General features: G+C 39.6%; 1 protein-coding gene across 14 annotated transcripts in view; it reads right to left on the bottom strand.

Moving 5' to 3' along the window:
* PELI2 (pellino E3 ubiquitin protein ligase family member 2) overlaps positions 1 to 16,510 on the bottom strand; it is a 482,489-nt gene that overhangs the window by 10,681 nt on the left and 455,298 nt on the right. For all 14 annotated transcript variants that reach the window (XM_072963099.1, XM_072963110.1, XM_072963102.1 and 11 more), the window contains one exon: positions 3,023 to 3,124. In XM_072963099.1, coding sequence (XP_072819200.1) covers positions 3,023 to 3,124 — 102 coding nt within the window. The remainder of the gene's footprint in view (positions 1 to 3,022; positions 3,125 to 16,510) is intronic.

The raw sequence follows: 16,510 nt of genomic DNA, 5'->3' as shown, positions 1-16,510 counted from the left end.
TATGCTTTTTCCACTGTGCTGACATTTGCTCTGATGGTCATACAGCAATGATGTGCTTTAAGCAGGAATCAAAGCAGTGGCACCAAACCATACTTACGGTCATTGTATTCCTCACTGCTCTGCACTTGCAGTTTAAAAAAAAGGATGCCAATTTCACTTAAATATGCTTTCGATGAAGCAGTAAAAATTTATTAACTTTATTAAATCTTGAGTCTTTTAGTCATCTGTGTGATGAAATGGGAAGCATGCATAAAGCACTCAGAAGTTCCTGACAGTATGGAGGGTACTCAAAAATTGAAAAACACAACTACCATGTGACCCAGCAAAACTACCTCAGGGTATTTATCCAAAAGAACCGAAATCAGGATCCTGAAGCAGTATCTGCCGCATTATTCACCACAACAGCCAAGATGCCGAACAGCATGTATGAACAACAGGACGTTGTGCCAAGTGAAATAAGCCAGTCACAGAAGGACAAACACAACTATATAAGGTATCTAAAACAGCCAGACTCACAGAAACAGAGTAGAATGGTGGTTGCCAGGGGCTGAGGGGAGGGGACATGGGACATGTCATTCAACAGGTATAAAAATCAGTTACGCAGGATGAGTAAGTCCTAGAGAGCTGCTGTACAACATTGTACCTAATAGTTAAAATACTATGTTGCTCCCGTAGAAATCTGTCATGAGGACAGATCTCATGCCAAGTGTTCTTAACGCAGGAAGTTAAAAAAAAACTAACTGCTGGGAAGCTGAAAAAAATCCAGCTAAATCTGTAATTCATTCTGCCTGTGCTGAGATGAGAAGAAAGTGAACGATGTGAGTAGAAGGTGACTGCAACAGTGAAGATACACCACTTTTGTCACAACACGGCACTGAAGGCTAGTAATGAAACTACTTGTGCAGTAATTGTAAGCGGTTAAAGAAAAAGGTCCTACCGACAACTGTAAAACTTTCTCAGTTCATGTGTTAGTGCTGAGACTCTTCCATCTGTGTAAAACATTAGTAAGAATCTTATATGTTCAAGATGTGTAACATTGAAAGTATTAAAAAAGAAATTATTATAAAATTCCATAAAAATACCAACAGGGAAGTATACACAGATACTTATTTAGGAAGAGATTTTCTTTGGCAGAATGAGAAAAAATATTTAGAATGCTGGAAAATGGAATGGCATGAAGAGTAAAGTCAGTGTTAATAATTTGTCTAAATATGCTATGTCTTAACTCAAACCGGCACTTGAGTGACGACGTCTGTATCTGACTGTGACTCACCTAATCCCTCCATTTGTCTGTGTATCTAGGTACGTTTCTATCTAGAATTGCTTCATTTTGTTTTGTTAAATGGCTAACACATTCACAAGGTTCAAAAATCAAAAAGCCTTAAATACTTCTCTGGACATCACGCTGCCCAGTTCTCTTCCCCACAAAAACAACTGCTTTATTAATAATGTCTTGTTTACCCTCCTGCAGACTTTTAACGAATATAAGCATTATTTGAATCACTGAACTATACTAATTTAACATATAATAAAACTATGCGAATTTAACATATAATAACATATAAAAACATATTAAATATAACTATTTAATGTTTAATAACATTATTTAGTTTATTAACATTAAGTAAACTTAACTGAATATAATGCTGTCAATGGCTCAATATACTTGATCATATTAATTTTAATTCATTAAATATGTTTGGAGCTCTGTTCCTGACTGTCCACAGAACTTTCTCTTGTTTCACTGTACAGTCTTGGAGGCCTCCACTGTGTGGCTGTACCTGAGTCTGCTTAACCAGTTCTCTCCTGAAGGACATTTAGGTTGTTTGCAATCTTTTGCTACTGAACCATGCTTCAAGCAATAACTTCGTAAAAATGTCATTGTGCATGTCTGTAGGGGTCTCTCTGAGCAAAGTCTCTATGAAGAGAAAAGCTTTAGAAAGAAAAGAGCTGAGTCAAAGAGCGTAAGCACTGTGTATTTTTTCACAGGTATTTCCAAATCACTGCCCCACAGAGGTCAGACTAGTTTATAGGAGGGAGGAGAGTCTGCCTCACCACACCTCTGACAAAACCTGTTGGATTTTTGCCAGTAAGTGAAAAATGGTATCTCTGTGGGATGTGAGTTCACATTTTTGTTCTTATAAGCAACGCAGAGCAAATTTTCTTCTTTTAAGAACTATTTATACCCCTTTTCAGATGTTAGTATCTCTGATACTTTTTTGACATTTGTTTAAACATCATTTATTTAATAAATTTAACTCTCCATGCAGAAATGCAAAGCCTCCTGGTTCAGTCTGTGTTTGCTTTTTTCCTTATTAGCCTTAATTTTAATTTTCTGTTGTTTTAAAGTACCAAATCTTGGGTATAGTATTAATTTTCTTTTTAAATTAACTGATGACTTTTTTCCTTTTATTATTTCCTTCTTTCTGCTTTCTTTTGATGTTTTTCTCGACTTTCCATTACATCCCACTAACACTCTTCCCGAGCCGCTCCTCTATTTTCTAATTGTCATTTTTTAAAAAGAGCTTTTTGAGATAAGTGTCTAGTTCTGTGAGTTTCTCCCTTCCTTTCAAATAAAAAAAAAGCACTTAAGTTTTTATATTTTCTTCTAGTTCGACATCAGTCACATCTCGTGTGTTATGCTCTTCAATGTCCCCACAGTTATTTTTTAAATGCCTGTAATTGTGGTTTTGATGTCCTCTGTTCAGGTGTTATTTAGGAAATAGTTTGAACATGTTGGCTTTTAAAAGTGGCTGGCTAGAAAAAATTTTTATTCTCATTCTTAAAATCTTTTTATTGCACGGAGATCTGAAATGAAGCCTTTATAATTTCTTCATGTAATTTTAGAATTGTTTTCTTGGTCTTTCAAGAACCAAACAGGAATAATTTTTATATTATCTTCACCTCTTTCCCCTTGGACATCACCAAACATTACTATGTTAGAAGTTCTGACTACATATCAAAATAGAGAACTGAAGGAAAAACATGCTAAAAATTTCCATGAAGAAAAGAAAGCTGTTACCTGAAACATATCTGTATCTTTATCATGTGTGTACTCGACCACCACAGTCTGATTCCTCGACAGAGTGTACGATATGCTGTGTTGACCTTTGCAGCTGATAGCCTAATAATGCAATAAAAAGATAAAAACTCATTAGAACTTCATTTCAACAACTAACCACAATTCTGTTTGTAGTAAAGAGACATCACTCTACCAGCAAAACCCAACACAAGCCAGCAGTTTCTATCAGTCAGAACTTGTCCCTGCTTTATGCCCTGAATTACAGAGGAGCCAACAGTCACAATAATGGGATTACTAAATACTCACCCTTAATATGAACCGTATTTTACTTGAGTCAATTCAAAGGTAATTTACTAGTTTGCTAGGCTTGTCCTAGAAAAAAATACTTTCTCTATGTTACCTTAATTCAGTGATAGAATTTTCAGACCAATATGATTTAAAATTTCTTCATTTATTTCAAACTGAAACACGTAAGTCAATAATATTTATAGTATTTTTTTCCTATGTGATAAAGATTATAATCAGAATAAAGTAATCATTGGGAAAAAAGTAAACATTCTACAAAAAAAGTCTATATAATAAAGTACTATTTTAGCCAGTGATAATCACTATACTTTTTTCTACATCTTATTTAAATCTTGTATAAGCAGTTGCTTAACCTGGATATTTATTGAATTGTTAAGGTATCTAGGTTAGTTTTATCTTCTCTATTTTTAGACTAAAAGTACTACTCTTTTTCAAAGAACCCAGAAGCTGATAATATGATATTCCAAAATAGTACTTTATTATATAAAAGTTTTTGTAGAATACTTACTTTTTTCCCAATGATTCCTTTACTCTGATTATATTCTCTATCATGTAGGGAAAATATTATAAATGGTATTTCCACCATAATGATGTATTTGAACACATCGTAAGTTGTGGTCACATACTGTTAAATTTCCAAATTAACAAGGAAGTTTATTTAAATTATACTCCAAAGTATTTCAATTGCATTTTCTCCATTCTACTTTATCTTAAATTATCTTCACTTCCACTCTTTTACATTAAATATAATAAATAAAACTTTAATATTACTATCTAGTAAACATTTATTGAGTGATCACACCAGATGAAGCTGAAGAAAGTAGCTGGACATAATACAGCAAGTTAATGAACATGTACTCTGAATATTTACATTTGACTAGTGTAATTGCTTAGAGTAATAAATAGTACATTCCAAATCAACTTTAAAGTTTAAAGTTAATTTCATGGATATTTAACCACGTGTCCTCAGGAACTTCATGACTGAACTGATGTTCTATTATACATGCCTTAATAATAGTTTATATATTTAATGTGATTAGGAATCTTTAAAAAAATACTTCTTAGGCTACTCAACTCCAGTAACAAATATAATCTTAAATATTAAATTGGTCTGAGTGACATAAATTCAGTACAATACATCACTGGTATTGATGTGGCTTTTTTTTTTTCAAGTCAAATTAATAAAAACTATTTCCAATTTAAGCTGAGTGGATGTTTATTTATCCTTATAGTTACAGAAAAAGTCCACTTAAAAATAATTTTATTAAACTCAGACTTAACAAAACCAATAACTTATTTTAGGGATCCTTAAAAAGTATCTATTGCATTTAAAAGGTTTCCATTTACAAGTACATCAACTCAAACACAACTTTCTTGGCACACACAGCACATAAAATGAGAATGTCTGAGTCACTATGCTGTACACCAGAAACTAACACAACATTGTAAATCAATTATAATTCAATTTAAAAAAATGCCTGTAGTTTGCCAATTATATGCAAAAAAGGAGTTAATAAATGCCATAGCAGAACACCTTTAAAAGAGTTACACATTTTTGTAGGATGATACCTTCCTTAAGTAAAATGTTTCTCAAATTTCCACCAAAGTTGCCTTAGCTAGAAGAGTTACCTGAACCCCTCGAGACAAACGTCTGGGAAAGCAGCCCTGAAGTGGTGTTTCTCATGCTTTAAACAGCTTACCTTGAAATTACTATAAATTTTGTATTCTACTCCTTAACATGCTTGTAGTTTTAACATTTCAACACTTCTTCCAAGTTTCTTGGGAAATCAATGCCCCAGAAAGACTCTGTGCCCACCCCCGCCACGACCTAGCACAGCCCTGGGCCAGGGCCCCACGTACTTCCCTGCCACTCTGGGAAGCCCCGGAAATAGCCGTTTTACAGACCCCAAGCTGTTCCCGGGCCCAATTCTTATAGAGTGTTTTCTAGATCCAGACTGTTGTAAGCATGAAAAAGACTATTTATAGGGAGAGCAAGCCCAGGGCCACACCTGGGAGCACAAAGATGTAGGCCAGCCCCTGCCCAGTCACCCTAAAAGGAAGAAAGCGTGGGGACCCTAAGACCTTGAATGTCAGATCCAGGACACCTTGAGTGTTGTGCTCCTTTAAAGAAAACTTAGTTTCAAACTTCTGCCAGTTTTCAAAATGCGGTTAAACGTGGGTTACCAGGGTTAGGAAAGGTGAATGCTTTGGGAATAGGAAAACACATTTTCTGAGACTTTTTGATTAAGCAGGTCTTAACTGAGGGCTACGTTTTGGAAGCCTCTGGATTTGGGGAAGATGGAGAAGTGGGAAAACAGATTCCACAGGGAGAAACAAGTCCCAGGACGTGGTGGTGGCTCTAAGCCAGTGGGGAATGGATGCTCTGGGGGCAGGGATGGCTGAGGAACTTCAGAATCTGAGTGATCCACGTCTAGGTTGCTTCTGGCCTGGCAGTGGCTTCTGTCTGTGAACACTGAGCCGGGAGAGGAGGCCGTCCTGTAAGGAGCCCAGACAGGCTGCACCCTCAGGGAGGAGAAGCATGGAGACCAGGTGGCCCCAGAAAACTGGGATTGAAGCCAGGTCTGGGAATTGGAGCAAAAGGTGGCAGTCAAACCAGGCCACCTACGGCCGCCACCACCAGACTCCTTAGAAGTAAATGGGGGGTGTGGGAGGTGGGTACAGCTCAGTGGTAGAGCGCATGCTCAGCATGCATGAGGTCCTGGGTTCAATCCCTGGAACCTCCTTTAATAAATCAATAAAGAGATGCCCACTTCTCTGCTTCCCTCTGATGACATGAACTAGGGATCATGTGATCCTGTTTGCAAATTAAAGTCTAGAGTGGGGCCAGATTGGGGGGGGTGCGGGGAAGACAAGAGATTTTAAAGCTTGACATCCATTTTTGCTTTCTTTTTGGCAAGTATACGAGGCAGTGAGCTTTTTGGGGGTTAGAAGTATTAATTTTTTAGCAATAATTTTAATATTTAAAATACGGCTCTTGGAAATACAGCTTCTAGTAAATTACAGATTCACTGACTTGAGTCAACCGTTTCAGGTATTTTGGAAATAAACATTTCCCTAAGGCACCAAGTTGCTTTGAAATCTATTTCTGAAATATCAGAAAGGAGACTGGGTACGGCCTTCTCTTGGCACTCGCTAGAATTCAGTACAAACACAGAGACTAATGTAACATGATTTCACAACACTAACTCAGACTTGGAGACCAAGTGCTTTGAAACGGTCAGGAAAACCAGCCCAACCAGCTTGCCTGGAAGACAACACTGATTTGCCACAGCGATGAGAAGGCAGGGTTCCTGGCTCCCTCTCACAGCGCTGCCAGTGCCTCGCAGGCAGGTCTGGTCTTCCGTCTCCACCCCCAGGACCGAGGGCGTGGCAGGCAGTCCAGGAAAGTCAGAGGAGTGAATAAGCTGCTACAGATACAAAAGACTTACAGCATCTTTCCTCAGGTCCTCCCCACCTCCCCTTTCACCAGCCAAGGTACCAACAGTCACACTCTCAGTGCAAACTGACCATGTGTGGGTTCTATCGGGCTGAAAATACCACTATTGGACAATTACTGTTTAGACAATTACAACTGCAGATCCAGAGAATGAAGGATTCCAAGTTTATCCCCAGGAAGTTAAGCACTGTTCTGCAATCCCAGAGGGCCAAACCAGGCTCTGAGCAGGGATAGCTTCTTCCCCGCTGAAGATCCAGATTCTCTTAGGTTTTCTCCACTTGTGCTGCAGGCTCAGCCCAGCGGGGCCACTCCCCGCCATTCAGGCGGGACAGCTAGAACTGGATGTCCTGGTTCAGCTTCAACTAGATGACAGAGTGTCCTCCGAGCTTCCAGACCCTAAAACAAACATGGTTCACAGTGTCCACAGAATCTTCTTTCTCTTATAAACCCCATGTGTACATACATAAAGGCACTTAGAAGGATATATGCTATGTAATGACACCAGAAAGGCAATCCTACAAGATGTACAATGAGATGGATATAGGTAGTCATGGAAGCCAAAGAGTTTTAATCAATTTTTCAAAGTCTAAGGGAAAAGAATCTAATCATTTATTAAGAAGCAATGGGGTTAGTGTTCAATCACAAAGTAAAAGGGAAAAAGCCCAATGAGAAACTGGTTTCTAGAAAAATACTCATTTATGAGAGTTATGACTTAGCCCACTTAATTCAAGCTCTATTAAGGCTGCTAAGTGAGCCTTCATCACCGCATAGGGAGAGAAAGTGGAATTCACCATCATGGCAGGCACCAACGGTTAACTACCTAATGCCTTTCACCCTGCTAGCTGAGCTGGCTTCCTGTGAAAACTGGAAATGAAAATACTAGTTCTCCCAGCCTCCTCTTAAGTTAGCGCATAGGAAGGTGACCCCATGGCTAGTGAGGCTGAGGGGAAATGGGGTCTGGAGCTCCTGGCATGGGAGTCATCAAGACAAGATTCCTTCCTTTCTCTGTTAATAACAGAAATGAATGATGATGAAGTGATGTTTGGAGCAGAGGTGGCCATCAGGCAACATGAAAGGAAGGTCAAAAGACTCTCAGGGAAGCAAACTGGGCCCTGACATCTCTAAGCTGAACCAAATCTGGAATTCTCTGCCCCAGACTACTGTGAGAAGAATGCGGGCTCTTAGGCAGCGTTCGGTTGGGTATTTTGTTACCTGCAGCCTAAAGCATCGTTTGCTGCTTAGCCCAAACTTTTTCTCCTCCTGGGTCTCCTCTTTCAGTTAGTAGCACAACCACATCCCAATCACTCGTACTTAGAACCTCTGTGTCATCCCTCAGCCCACTCTTGCCAGCGTTGTCCACACACAGTTAATTATTACCAACACACTTGAACTCTGATTGTGAGTCAAAGCCACGCTCACCGATTTTACTGCATTAAGGCAAAACATCAAACACACAGTAGGACATACAATGCACAGATTTCCACTTTTTCTCCTCAAATACAAAGTAGTTATGGGGAAACCAGTAATTACACAATGGGTTTATTGCCCAAAGAAGTTTTACAACCAGCTCCGTTACAGCCCATAACTTTCTGCTTTGGAGATTATCAGGTACAATCTAATTCATCTTCCCTTGAGTCTGGGCTGCCCTTTGTAACTTGTGTGACCAACAGAATTCAGCAGAAGTGACAGACGGGACCTGGAGGATGGCAGCTTCCTCCCAGCTGCCCTCACTTACTCATGGAGTCCTGAGCTGCCACACAGGACACCTAACTACTCAGAGGCCACCACACTACAGGGAGCCCAAGCTACGAGGAGGGCCCTGAAGGCTGAAATGCCACGTGGGCAGAGGGAGGCCACAGAGAAGCAAGACCCAGACATGTGAGCGAAGGAGCCACCCTGGACGTGGAACCTCCAGTTCCAGCTGCCCCAGCACGTACCCTGTGGGTCGGAGACACTGCTCACATGAGCCCTTCCCAAACTGCTGATCGACAAAATTATGAACAAAGACACATGATTTTTGCTAAACCACCACTGCAGTAGTTAGCTACACAAGCAAACACCTTGACCAATCAGTCTTCATGACCTATTGGTGCCCGAGCATCCTTTCTGTCATATGTGACTTATCACTAAGACGTCACAGTAGTCTGTGTTCACCTTACTTATGCCCCAGGACATGAGACTGGTGTAGGGAGCAGGGTCCCTTTACACAGACCTTGTAAAGGGACTTTTTACAGGAGATGGGTTTCTGGTGGCAGTTTCATGAGCTCCTGACTGCACGTTAAGAGGCTGTCTGTGGTTAGAGCAAATACGTATTTTTACTGTAATCATCTTCAGTTGTTGGACGACTGAGAAGAAAATTAGTATTTAAAACTAGTATTTATAGGTGAACATCTAAAAGGAATCTGTGAAGCATTCAAAGCCTTTTCAGAGGAGGCAAAAATGTGACCAAGTATGTCACATGGACAACTGTTTGTCCTTACATACTTGGAGCAAGAATAGAAGAGATACTAGGAAGAAAAACTGGAGAAGAAAACAACCAGACATGTTGGAAGCTGTGCTGTCAAACTCTGGCAAACCGCCTGTATTACGCAGACCAGCAGGGCTTGCCTTATTAACTAGAGTTTACGTCGCTTAAGAGGACGTAATATTTGTGTGTGAATCTGAGTTTCAAGTGCAATGAAATTCTCTTTCTTCACATGCACTTACTAACTATATCTTTTTTCTCGCTATATCGTACTATATCTTAGCACTGAACGACTCAAGAGTTGAACAATCCCTCTTGTCTCGACATCCTGGGTGCCGACTACTGTTACTGTTACTGCTCCCGCACTACACAGCGTGGGAGCAAATCCAACGAATGTGTTTCTGAAATCGGCAGCACCCTGTATACTTTCTCTCCACGTGAGCAGACAGAATTAGAATTGGTGTTGTTTCTGCCTCTCAAAAGAGAGGGCCAGACACCTGATGCAATTTACGCGTTGAAGGAAACTTTTCCAGGGAAATCTCAAGTTTTCACAGAGCTGCTCTGAAGAGCTTCACATCGCGTGTTGGGATCTGGTGGCATTCTGGGATGCTGCTCACTGCACCATCTCGCAGTTTCCAAAGAGACATCTCAGAAGAGCAAAGATGCCCCAACAGCTCACCAGACAGAGACAGTCCTAGGAGATGAACTGTACACTCTAACACGGAGCTAGTGACCCCTTTGTCTTTGGGGTTCCATCAAGAAACATCATACGACCTTGTGTTCTCAACAGCCTTCTAAACCATGTCCACAACTTGGCCCTCTTTAATGAAGCAGACTAGGGTAAGCGCAGGCTCCCCAGCCAACTATTCTGCATGTTTTAGGCAAGTTTATCTTCAGCTACTTTAACTGTTAATTCTAATTTGGATGTTAACGTTTCAGTCCATCATACAAATCAATTTACTATGCAAAATAAACTTAAATAAATAACTGTGCAGAACTACCAGTAGAAAGGACCTGATGAAATGGAAAATAACTACACCGACCTCTCACAGCCGCTCTGGTTATAAATACAAGCCTTCTGTGACAGGGTGTCCTGCTAGAGAAACAACATTTTTATTGGTATGGAAAAACTTAATACTGGAATCTGTGCTGGGGTAGAGCTGACTGGGGCCAATGAATGGGAACCTTCTTTGTTCAAAACAACTTCTGGTATTTATGTCTGTAGCAGAAATGTGCATATTTATGAGCAATGAATGCGCCTGCTGTGACCTCTGTAGCACATGGGAATGGTTTCACCGCCCGGAGCACTGTGTCCACTGTGGGGTCGGCGCAGTGCAGGGGTCGGGTGGGACTAGGGGGTAGCAGTACACATGGGCACACGACAGCTGCCCCCTGAGCTCTCTGGCTTGGCTCTGCCTCACTGCAACATCCACTGATAATCCGTCACGTGCCTGAACAGTGGGCACAAGAAAATATTCACGCCAACTGGTTGTCTCGATACGACGTCCGCGTTTATTCTGCTGAGCTTCGCTTTACGTGTACTTTAGCAAAGGAGAGGAAGACCGCGTGTGGACACTGCTGAGGTCAGTGGCCAGTGGATTCTGATGCCGAGAAAACCACACACTGGACACCAGGTTTGGACTCTCAGTCACTCACCCACTGCAACCATGTCACAGGAGCCTCTGGCTATTATCTTTATAATTCATCTCAGAATGAGTCAGTGTTGCTAGCACTGGTTTTACTGTAGGCAGAGCAGAGGGAACAACGTACATAATGCGGCACTGTCTCTCCTCAAAGACTAACCTGAAGGAGCAGTGCTTCCTGACCCAAGGGAGTCACCATCAGTTCCTCAGGTCCTCGTAGTCCATAACACGGGTTTTAGAGATTACTATTCTGTTTAGCTTTAAATATACATTAGATATTGACTGTATTAATTAGAGATAATCCCAGTATGAAAAGCCTGTTTTTCCAGAACTAATGACTTTTATGTCAGGCTGACAAGTATAATTAGGCAATAAATCCTCAATCAGTCTGGTTCAAATTGCTACAGGGAAGATGAGATCTCTGCCATCCCTGTCAATTTATGTATAAAATATGCATGAGCGCTATTTCTGAAGAGAGGAGGTGGCTAAAGGAATGCATCATTTATTTTGCATAAACATACTCCTTAAGATATTCTATCTTTTCAAGGATCCGTATTTCATATGAGTGCCTGAACCACGGCTATGATTAGAAAGTCACAAAATGCTAACTTGGATTTCATCAAAATCAACAGTGTTCGCACAACAAATAAGTCAAAATGATAGTCCTCTCTGTTAGCGGCAGTGGCTCTGCACTTGGCATTGGGCCGTGCTCTCCCCCGTCTGCGATCCACTCACAGAGCTATTCCACAAACCTTGGCAGAGAACCTAGTGCAGGCACGGGGCTGGGGCAGACGCGGTCAGTCAATCCAGCAAGCACAGAGGGTAAGGACGTCTGAGGAGAACATGCTTCTAACTTGGAGTCTCTCCCAGTTACTCTGAAGCCGGAGAACATGACACAGGGCTGCGGTGGAGGGTTGGGCAGGACACGTTCACGTGCCTTGCAGAGATCTGTCCTGAGGAACTCTTACCACTTACATCAACAGGAGGGAAAGCTCCTTGAGGGCAGGAATGCTGTCTTTTTGAAGCAATCTTGGATTCAGGCAGTTTGTCAATCAGCTAACCGTACAGATCAGGCCGGATTCCCACTCTACTGATGACGGGCTGTGGGACTCTGGGCAAATTACTTAAATGCTCTGTGCTTCAGTTTTGTCGTCCTTTAAGTGCTGGTGCTAGGTCCAGGAAGGTCGCTGCTGTCTGAGGGCAAAAATGCCCCAGGTATTTCTGTGCCACCCAGTTTATCACCAAGTGCTGAACAAGTGAAAGGTTCAGATTCAAGTCTATATAGATTATGTCATTGTGCTTTAAAAACCCATCGAGCTACCTTAAGTGCAGTCTCCTCTTTCAGTTACCTTCTTTGTCTCAGGTCTTTTGGAAAAATAAGAGATAACGTGCAGTTTTCCCACACAGGAACGCTGCGACTAGGACACACGTCTGGGCACATAAACAGGTTACATTACTAATCACATGTCGTGAACTAGTCACCATCAATGATGGTCTATTTCTTTTTTAAAAATGTTAACTCTTATTTTTTACTCAATTGTAGTCAATTTACAATGTCAGTTTCATGTGTACAGCAAAGTGATTCAGTTATACATATACGTACAGATATTTTTCAGATTCTTTTCCATTACAGCTAACGGTGGTCTATTTCTAATGGTGACTTTGAGAGTGCACACTTTTCAAAGACATCTCCCCACAATGACTACGTGGCAGCTCCCACAGAGCAGGAGACGACAAGGAAGGGGTGCAGGCCTGATGGTGCAAGCCAGCCCTCTGGAACTTCATCCACCTCCATGCACACACACACGTCAGAACGCCACCTACCTTGGGGTCTAACCCTGCGGCAAGGACCACCACGATCACCTGGAGAAGGGTGAGGGGGTCACGCCTGTCTGGTAGGAGGTAGAGAAACTGACCTCCAACAAAGTCATTCTGCAAAACAGCAGTGCATCTGCCTTGGAACCGTTTTATGGTTCGAGATGTGAGCAAGAAGGGGTACGGGAAGAAAGGAAGATGCGATAAATTTCTGAGACACCAAGTACTTCAGTGAAAATTAAAGCAGTGATGAGATACCTCTTTGTCATAAACCTTAAGACCAGGAAAGAGACAGACAGAAACCTAACTGCAGTCTCCCATGAGACTAAGAGTTGGTAAACTATGTGGAGGTATTTAGTCAGTCAATGAACAATGCTTTAAAGGCTGTGTGCGAATCTGTCCGCTGCAACATTTAACATTTACTTATCTGAATACTTAAGTATCTGCATACATATGAGCTACCTGCCACAGGAGACAAAGCCAACTGAAAGAGTGAACCCTAATAAATATGAATTGTAAGTAAAAATAGAGCATCTTGCAAAATGAATTAGTTGATAAAGTAAGATTCATTGCTCAATAATTCCATTTTTATACTTTTCAGAAATAATGCAAGTATCAGGTAAAACAAGGTATGTCTTATTTATAAAGAGCACTGGATAGGAAATACACAGGGATCTACCATAAACTACATGATACAGCGAGTCAGTGGTAAATGCAAGTCCTAATTTGTTGCCATGAGCAGGCAAACTTCCAGATGCTAGAAATTTACTGACATAAATTGATTCTATACTAAGATATCCAAAGACCCACCATATAATTATTTTAATATACAGGCCAGTTTATCAGCTGTCAAAATGATCCCTTGAGTACTGAAGAATAAAAAGACTAAAACTTACCCTTGCTCAAAATAAAACAAAATACAAAACCCTATTGATTACTTATATAGTGATAAAAGCAAACACCCTCATTTCCTCATTTAAAAGATGTTAAAAAAAACGGGGGGTTCAATTTTTTCCCTCATTTTATTTGGATTTTTATTTTTAAGGTTTGGCATAGATTTAAAATTTATCAATCTGCTGAAGTATCTCATTTTCTTTGTGGAATAAAACCAGTTGAATAAGGCCACATCATAGTCACGTAGAGGAAAATATTTACCCCCCCAAAATAACATTTATCTTGGGAGTCGGTATTTTCAAAATGTTGAGCCTGCTGGAATCATGCAGGTCCCAATTCTAATATAAAATTTTAAATGAGACAATAGCTATCTTTCCTCGAAGTATGAGGAAACATACATGCACCTAACATGTGAACCTGCTCCCACACAAGCCCTTCATAAGTGCTTTTGGTAGAAGCTTGGATATATATTTGGATGTTACTCCCCAAGACACTTCTTAAAAGGGCCCTTTTTATCTGTATGTCCTTGTGCATATTCTGAATCTACTTCTTAACCTGTAAAGTCCTACAGCTGCCTTGCAGAGCTGTGGGAAAAACTCAGATGATGTCTGCAAAGGACCTAGAGTACAAAGTAAGCCATAAAGAGAGAGAAAAACACCATATGAGATCGCTCATATGTGGAATCTAAAAAAAAAAAAAAAAGTCAAAAACAAACAAAGCATAAATACAAAACAGAAACAGACTCACAGACATAGAATACAAACTTGTGGTTGCCAAGGGGGCAGAGGATGGGAAGGGATAGACGGGATTTCAAAATTGTAGAATAGATAAACAAGATTATACTGTATAGCACAGGGAAATATATACAAGATCTCATGGTAGCTCACAGAGAAAAAAATGTGACAATGAATATATATATGTTCATGTATAACTGAAAAATTGTGCTCTACACTAGAATTTGACACAACATTGTAAAATGATTATAAATCAAAAAATGTTAAAAAAATTTTTTTCTATTTTACAAGCAGTGCTGCAATGAATATCCATGTATTCATTTTGCACACAGGGGAGTATATCTACAGGATAAATTCCTAAAGATAAAGTTGCTGTATCAAATGATACATGCACTTTTAATAGTATTGCACTTAAACAGTATGTGCACTTTTAATAGTTGTCAAACTACTTTTCATAGAAGTTACACCAATTTAAATTCTTACCAGACATATATGAGTGTTTCTCCCACATTCACCAACATAGAGAATCACTAAGTGCTATGGACTGTACTGTCTGCTGTGTGAAAAATGATGTCACTGTGCCTTTAAGCATTTCTGTTATCATTACTTAAGTTGAATATATATTAAAATGCTTAGAAGTCATCTCTTTTTCTTTATGAATTGTTTGTATCCTTTGTTCTTTACTCTTTTGGGTTACTGATCCTTTCTCAATTGATCTGTAGTAATTCTTTACATAATAGAGAGATTACCCCCATTGTTTGTAACATGAGTTGTAAATTACTCCCCCTCCTTTGAAGTTTGACTTTACTTGAGGTGTTTTTTGGCTATATAAAAATTTTTTTTAGAAGTTTATAAAATGAAGCATCCATTTTTTTTTTAATGGTTTCCAGATTCTACCTCATAATCAGTAAGGCTTTTCTCAATCCCAAATAATAATAATAATCCAATAAAGCAAACAATTTTCCATTCTTCTTTAGTATATTTATGATTTTACTTTTTATGTTTAAAATATTACTTGAATACTTATCTGAATAGTCATGAGTGCTTGTAAAGATAGTTTCTATTTTCAGCATACAAAAGTCATCTTGCATGCATGCCACACAAAATTTGTTTCTCTTTTTCCTTGTATCTCTTGTACATTTTGTTTAGAGAAAGTGATGACGTTATTTGATACATAATGATCACGACTCTCAGGCCTTCACTGGGTTCCTTTTCATCATACAGAGACTTTCTTTGACTTAATACTTTTTGTACCCTGAATTCAGTCTTCTTTGAAGTTAAGATTGCAACTGTGACTCTCTTCTGTTTGTTTGCATTTCTTTGGTGTGCTCCGTAATTTCACCCTCCATCTAAATCATTCTGTTTTAGCTGTGTCTTATATACAGCCTATAATTGTATTTTCCTATGTGATCCAATTCTTTGAATATATAACTTTAGAACATTAACATTTATTGATAGGTACAAGATATAGGCTATACTCTCTGCTTCTATTGCTATGATTGCCGTTTGTTATGGAAATAGTTTTATGAAGGTACAATTGAGACACAATAAACTGCATCTATTTAAAATGTACGATTTGGTAAGTTTGGACATGTAAGTTACATACCCACAAAATCACCACCATAATCAGAATAGGCACGTATCTATAACCTAGAGGTCTCCTCATCACGCCCTTTTGTAATTCACCCTTCCCTTCCAACTGTTTCCTCAAGCCCAGGGAGCCAATGATTTGTTTTCTGTCACTATAGACTATGTTGCATTTTCTGCAATTTTATAGAAATAAAATCTTATACTTGGTACTATTTTTTAAGTCTGGCTTTTTCTTTAGCATCATTATTTTCAGACAGATCCATGCTGTTGCATGTCTCAACAGATCATTACTTTTGCTGCTGAGGAGCATTTCCGTGCAGGAATATACCACTCTTTGTTCATCCATTCATCTCTTAATGGATATCAGGTTACTGGTTTTTGGCTACCACAAATAAAGCTGTTACGAACATTTCTGTACATATTTATGTAGTGTTTATATAAACATATGCTTTCATTTCTCCTGGGCAAATACCTAGAAGTGGAGTAGCTGGACATATGGTAGGTGTATGTTAACTGCCAAATTGTTTTCCAAATTGGTTGTACCATTTTGCATTCTCATCAGCAGTGAATGTGAGTTCCACATGC

The sequence above is a fragment of the Vicugna pacos genome, chromosome 6 (assembly GCF_048564905.1).
Source record: "Vicugna pacos chromosome 6, VicPac4, whole genome shotgun sequence".
Classification (NCBI taxonomy): domain Eukaryota; kingdom Metazoa; phylum Chordata; class Mammalia; order Artiodactyla; family Camelidae; genus Vicugna; species Vicugna pacos.
The sequence above is the reverse complement of the archived record's forward strand: the minus strand, read 5'-3'. Positions and strand labels throughout refer to the sequence as shown.